This window comes from Carlito syrichta, unplaced genomic scaffold (genome assembly GCF_000164805.1).
Source record: "Carlito syrichta isolate Samal-C Ts95f unplaced genomic scaffold, Tarsius_syrichta-2.0.1 Scaffold304409, whole genome shotgun sequence".
Lineage (NCBI taxonomy): Eukaryota > Metazoa > Chordata > Mammalia > Primates > Tarsiidae > Carlito > Carlito syrichta.
Window position 1 is genome coordinate 91,097 of NW_007248505.1, and position 6,717 is coordinate 97,813.

A 6,717-nucleotide genomic window follows, 5' to 3' on the forward strand; every position below is an offset into this window, starting at 1 on the left:
GCGTGCCTGTAATTCCGGCTACTCAGAAGGCTGAGGCGGAAGGATCGCTGGAGCCCAGCAGGCGAGGCTGCGATGGCCGGGAGCGGCCACCGCACTCCAGTCTGGGCGACCGAGTGAGACTCCAACTCAAAAAAAAAAAACAAAACAAAAAAAAACTTACATTTTTCACTGTAGATGATCTGGACCACTGGATTAGGACCATCATTCTGTGGCACTGGATCTATATCAGCCCATTCTGATCTGTCCCTGAAAAGATACATTTTCCTGTTGGTAGTTATATTCAAACACATTAAAAGAAAATGAACTCTGGTGTTTTTTAAAAATTGCAACAAATTACACTTACATCAATACTAGTAACTTTTAAAGATCTTAAATGTAATCATGGTGGATTCTTCATAATAAATTTTGTCACTTTGCTTTACATATGAAACTTTTAAAGTAAAAATAAAACAATCGTGATTTTAAAAAGTTAATCACTCAAGAGTTTTCAAATTTAAAATTTAATAAGTGGAAAACATGTTTTGTGGCAAGTACATGACAGTTTTAACTTAGAAGTCAATCTAATTAATTGATCTAAGACTCTTTGGGGTCAGTCAGCATTTTTTTTTTTTTTTTTTGAGTTGGAGTCTCACTCTGTCACCCAGGCTGAAGTGCAGTGGCACGCTCACGGCCACTGCAGCCTCAACCTGCTGGGCTCAAGCAATCCTTTCACTTCAGCCTTCCAAGTTGCTGGGAACACAGGTGTGCACCACCATGCCTGGCTAATTATTTTGATTTACTGTAGAGATGAGGTCTCACCAAGTTGCCCAGGCTGGTCTCGAACCCAAGGGTTCAGGCAATCCTCTCACCTTGGCTTCCCAAAGTGGTAGGATTATAGGCATGAGCCACTGCACCTGGCCCAGTCAGCATTTTTAAAAACTTGAGTAACAAATGTACTAAGAACTGACATTTTAAAAATAAAAGCAAGCACTACTAGTTCACTGCGTACTAGAGCCCAGGTGGTCATTAATAAGAGAGCAGGCTCTGGATTCAGACAACTGCGTAAATGAGTTCTAAGAAAGCTGGCTCTACCACTTACCAATATGAACTTAAGAAAGTCACTTAAGGCGGGCTCGGTGGCTCAGCCTATAATCCCGCGCCTTTGGGAGGCTGAGGTGAGTGGATTGTCTGAGCCCGTGGGCTCGAGACCCGCCTGGGCAACTTGGCGAAACCTCATCTCTACAATAAATCAAAAAATTAGCCCAGCGTGGTAGTGCGCGCCTGTAGTTCCAGCTACTTGGAAGGCTGAGGCGGAAGGATCACCAAAGCCCAGCAGGTCGAGGCTGCGGTGGCCGGGAGCGGCCACTGCACTCCAGTCCGGGTGACAGAGTGAGACTCCAACTCAGGAAAAAAAAAAAGAAAGTTACTTAACTTCTCTGGGCCTGTTTCTTCATTTATAAGGTGGGGATGATAATACTGTATTACGGACCAATCTTAAAAGGTTGTTTTGAGGATTAAATGAGAAAACAGATGGCAAGCACTTAAAACACTCATAGCATACAAGAAGTATTCAATGAATAGTACTCATCATCAATGCTAAAACAGTGTAGTGGCAGCAACGTGTGTTTACAGGAATTTCCATGTGAACTGCCCAGTATGACCAAATGTTTTACGCTTTTACTTATATCCTTTTCCTCTCAAACACTCTTTACTTCTCTATACTTGATCAGCTATTGACAGCAGAGATCCTGTGGCGTCCAGACAATCCTGAAATTGTGTCCCTCACACAAGAAGAAATACAAGGGAAAACAGTCACCGGAGATATGAAACCTAGAGCCCGAGGAAGTGGCACAGGAAAAGTAAAGCTATTTAGTCACTGGGAAATCAGAAACAGTCATGTGAAAAACCTGAATATTTCACAATCCAGTGAGGGTTTGAAGGTTATGGGGCCACTAATTTAATGTTTAAATCAATAAAACATTAATGTTTACTGGCGTAATATTCTAAGTCACTACACTAACTCCAATTTTAAAAATCTGATTAGTGACTTTCGCTCATCCATAAAATCAAGGTAGATAAAGTCATCTAATGGGTTTACCCAGAACTACAGAAGAGTTAAGACGTAAGGCGATTGTGTCTGCAGGTTCCCAAGGAACTAGAGACTTAGCATTTTTGTCTAAAGCCAGGAACGGGTGGGGATGGAAAAGGGTGTTGGCAAAGGCGGGGAGGAGGCGAGAATTACAGCAGCCGCTACTACACATCTCTACGAGGCGACGTGCGGTGCTCACGAGAGTAAGACATCGCTCCGTCAGCCCGGCTGATACTAGGCGCTAAAACACTGGTTGTCCTGAGAGCCCTCACGATGCGTCTGGGACGGCGTTCGGGGGACATTAAGAAGGCGGGAAACCACGACACCTGAACACCGAAGCGCGCCGGACAGCGCTCAGCGGTCTCCACGCGCCCGCACCAGGCGACAGGTCGGGACGTCGCGGGTGCCCACCCCGCCGCCCGCGCGGCCTCTGGGCGCGACCTCTGAAGGCGCAGGCTGCAACGCGGCGGCGGACGCCCAGAGCTGGAGGCGGGTCACGGGCGGAGCAGGCCAAGGGTCAGGGCGTCCCGCGCCAGGGCCAGCTGCGGGGCGTTACCTGTACAGGACGTAGGTGGGCGAGTCCAGGCAAAGAAAGCCGTCGTCCATAGGGGAGGCCACCGCCCCCCCGGCCTCGGCCGCCATCGCCTCCTCCGGCGGCTGCTGGGCTGGCGGTGGATGCGGCTGAGGCGGCGGCTGCTCTGGCTGACCTGGCTCGCCGCCCTGCGCCGCCTCCCCTACTCCCTCGGTGGCCGCCATCTCGCCTCGGTCCGCAGCGGAGTTGGCGACGGAGGACCCTCCTCTCCGAGGCCCCGCCCCCTCGTCTCTTCTCTACCGGCCTACTTCCGGTTCTCTGGGATCCGGTGGTAGAGATGCGGGCCAGAGCGCCCGGAGCAGGGGCACACTTCCGTTTCTTTTACTTTTTCTGCCATAGAGATGCAGGCTGGAGCGCCCAGGGCTGAGGCTCACTTCCGGTTCTCGCTTTTTTTCCACAATAGAGATGCGGGCCAGAGCGCCCGAGAGTGCGGCTGGTTCTGAGCGTTTGGGCGGTCTGATGTGATCTGGTGCGGCGGACCCCAACACTCTTCCGGGGGTCTTCCCTTGCGTCTTCCTGTCTTCTAACCCTCCTTGGACGTGTCCCTTCAGAACTTGTTGGTGCCTTATCGGCCCTGGCAGGGGAGATGGTTCCTTCTCCCGGACAGAGCTGTAGCTGTAGCTGAGATAGGCAGACGGCCCATCACCCTGTCAGCAGGGCTGACCCGTATTGCACATAAAGCTTGTAAGGGCCCTTCTGTTCGTGCACACATTGTATGCTAAGAATTTATAAAGCATAATTTCACTAATCCAGTAAGTTAAATTTCAGATTATACAAGTGAGAATATTACAGAAAGAGAAATTAATACATTACAGAATACATGAATAGATTACAGAAAGGAAAATGCTCTTCTGTATGTCGTCTAAAGGGAGGCATTCATTTAACAAATATTCATTGACCTTTAGTTGTGTGCCATGCTTGCTCAGCAGCAAAAAATACCAATCTCTCAGCGGTCATGGAGTTCACGTTTTAGTAAGGGAGATGTTGATACATAATACTGTATCTGTCAGGTAGCACGAGTGCTGCTAAGAAAGATGGAGCTGCAGGCCACTGCAGCACGTTCAGCTCTTACAGAGCCGGGCAAGGCAGGGCCGCCGCTTGGGCAAGGCAGGGTCACGGCTTGGGCAATTATGCCCCCTGAGGAAAAATCACTCCCCGTGGCAAAGGACAGCCTGAGAAGGCAAGAGGCAAAATCTCCTCCTCCTTATTCCCCGTGGCAAAGGACAGCCTGAGAAGGCAAGAGGCAAAATCTCCTCCTCCTTATTCTTTGTGCAGACTTGTCGCGAAGACCAGGAGAATGAGCACCTAGATGCTTTAGTGAATTTCTCACCATTTTCTAAATACCGGCAGAGGTGGGAGAGACCACGTTTGCTAAAGAGAAGGGAGATTTTGAAGGCAAGGCAGAGGTGAACAAGGCCCTCTATGAACAAAAAATGAAAACTTAAACCCTCCTAAAGGGAAACCAAAAAAATTCATGGATCCCGATGCACCCAGTAGGCTTCCTTTGGCCTTTTTCTCGTTCTGTTCTAAGTATTGCCTACAAATCAAAGGAGAACATCCTGACCTTTGTAGTGGTGTTGAAAAGAAATAGGGAGAAATGTGGAGAACACTACTGCAGAGGACAAGCAGCCTTATGAAGTGAAGCCTGTGACACTGAAGGGAAAATTACAAAAAGAATATTGCTGTATACCGAAGTAAAAAAAAAAAAAAAAACATACAGCAAAAAGGGGAGTCATCAAGGCTGAAAAAAGCAAGAGAAAGAAGAGGAGAAAGTTAATGAATAAGTTGGTACTAGTATAGTGTTTTTCCTGTCTGTAAAGCATTTAGCCCCTGTGAACACAACTCACTCATTTTTAAGAAAAAAAATTGAAAATTTTTTTATTTTTTATTTTTTGTAAGAAAGTAGGATTTATTGAGAAGACAGGGGAAGGGTGCTGGGAGCCAGCCTTAGAGGCCTTCACATTGACAGAGTGCAGAAGGCCAAAAACCCCAGGTTGCAGGGCAACTCTGGGCAGCTGTTGTTCCTGCTTCTTCTACCTTCACTCTCGATCTTGCCACTGGAAGCCTGGATGTTGGAAGATGTAAAGAGTTCTATATGGGAGAAATAATTCTTACCAAATGGTAGTACGTAGTAAAGGAAGGATTTGTTTTGTTAGAAGTATACTCTTCCAGCCAGGCTCGGTGGCTCAGCCTGAGGAGGCTGAGGTGAGTGGATTGCCTGAGCCTGAGTGTTCGTAGACCCGCCTGGGCAACTTGGCGAGACCTCATCTCTACAATAAATCAAAATGAGCCGGGCGTGGTAGCGCGTGCCTGTAGTTCCAGCTACTTGGAAGGCTGAGGCGGAAGGATCACCAGAGCCCAGCAGGTCGAGGCTGCGGTGGCAACAGAATGAGTCTGGGCAACAGAATGAGACTCCAACTCAAAAAAAAAGAAGTATACTCTTCCATTAAGAGCACTCTTGGCCTTATTTTCCCTTTGTTAAGAAAGTCTACAATTTTGGTTAGGGATTGTGACTAAGATCAATTGAGCCTGGAGAGCCTTTTGTTTTACAAACGTTGAAGCCCATTCTCCCTGACAAGGGATAATTGACGCAGATTGTAAATAACAGGTGTGACAATATGGAAATCGAGTCAGGCCAACTTGCAATTAAGAGACCTTGAGAATGTTGCTTTACCCCAGTTAATTGCAAATTGATGTGTCACAGGTGTAACTTACAAAACAGGATAAAGATACATTGAATTAAAACTGATTGTCTTGAAAATGACAAGCCGAGCTCAGTGGCTCAACCTGTAATCCCGTGCCTTTGGGAGGCTGAGGTGAGTGGATTGCCTGAGCCCACGGGTTCGAGACCCACCTGGGCAACTTGGCGAGACCTCATCTCTACAATAAATCAAAAATCAGCCGGGCGTGGTAGCGCGCGCCTGTAGTTCCAGCTACTTGGAAGGCTAAGGCGGAAGGATCGCTGGGGCCCCGCAGGTCGAGACTGGGGTGGCCGGGAGCGGCCACTGCACTCCAGTCTGGGCGACAGAGTGAGACTCCAACTCAAAAAAAAAAAGAAAACGACAACCATGTTTTCGCCTGAAGCCAAAATCTAGGGTATAAAAGGAGTTGAAAAAGGCAATAAATCAGCATTTGTCCTGCTTGCAGCAGAGTCAGGTGTCCGTTTTCTCTCCTGCGCGGAAGCCTTCTCTTCTTCAGGAAACCTGGACCTGCTGGAGCTGGTCTCCGGCAGAAGGGGACCTGAAGGGGTTCAAAAAATTGAAATTTAAGAAAAAAATAACAGTACCATATGTTCTCACTCATAAGCAGACCTTGAACAATTATCACACTACTATAAGAAAGGGACTGCCAGTGGTGGGAAACTGCCAGGGGAGGGGAGGGGACACCTCATCAACAAGGGTACCTGCATAATCAACATTTGTATACCTAACCCTGAACTGTACCCCACATAAATGTTAAAAAAAAGAAAAAATGAATTTTTTTTTTTTTTGAGTTGGAGTCTCGCTCTGTCACCCAGACTGGAGTACAGTGGTCAAGAGCGGCAACTGCCGCTTCAACCTGCTGGGCTGCGGCATTCCTTCCGCCTCAGCCTTCCAAGTAGCTGGAACTACAGGCACGCGCTACCACACCTGGCTAATTTTTGATTTATTGTAGAGATGAGGTCTCACCAAGTTGCCCAGGCAGGTCTCGATCCCGTGGACTCAGGTAATCCACTCACTTCGGCCTCCCAAAGCGCTGGGGTTACAGGCTGAGCCACCGAGCCCGGCCGAAAAAATGAATTTTTAAACAGAACAGTTTTCCTACCAAATATGTCCAAAGGAGTGAAATGCCGAAATGGAATAATTTAATGAAATAATCTTAGTGAGCCGGGCTCGGTGGTTCAGCCTGTAATCCTGTGCTTTGGAAGGCTGAGGTGAGTGGATTGCCTGAGCCTGTAGGTTCAAGACCCGCCTGGGCAACTTGGTGAGACTCATCTCTACAATAAATCAAAAAATTGGCCGGGCGTGGTAGCGCGCGCCTGTAGTTCCAGCTATTTGGAAGGCTGAGACGGAAGGAT

General features: G+C 48.0%; 1 protein-coding gene across 1 annotated transcript in view; it reads right to left on the reverse strand.

Moving 5' to 3' along the window:
- FNTA (farnesyltransferase, CAAX box, alpha) overlaps positions 1-2,865 on the reverse strand; it is a 34,180-nt gene extending 31,315 nt beyond the window's left edge. Inside the window, exons 1-2 of the mRNA XM_008059876.1 lie at positions 2,625-2,865; positions 161-246 (exon numbers count right to left, since the gene is read on the reverse strand). Of these exons, the coding sequence (XP_008058067.1) occupies positions 161-246; positions 2,625-2,824 (286 nt within the window). The 5' untranslated portion in view covers positions 2,825-2,865. The remainder of the gene's footprint in view (positions 1-160; positions 247-2,624) is intronic.
- Between the last annotated feature and the right edge of the window lie 3,852 nt (positions 2,866-6,717).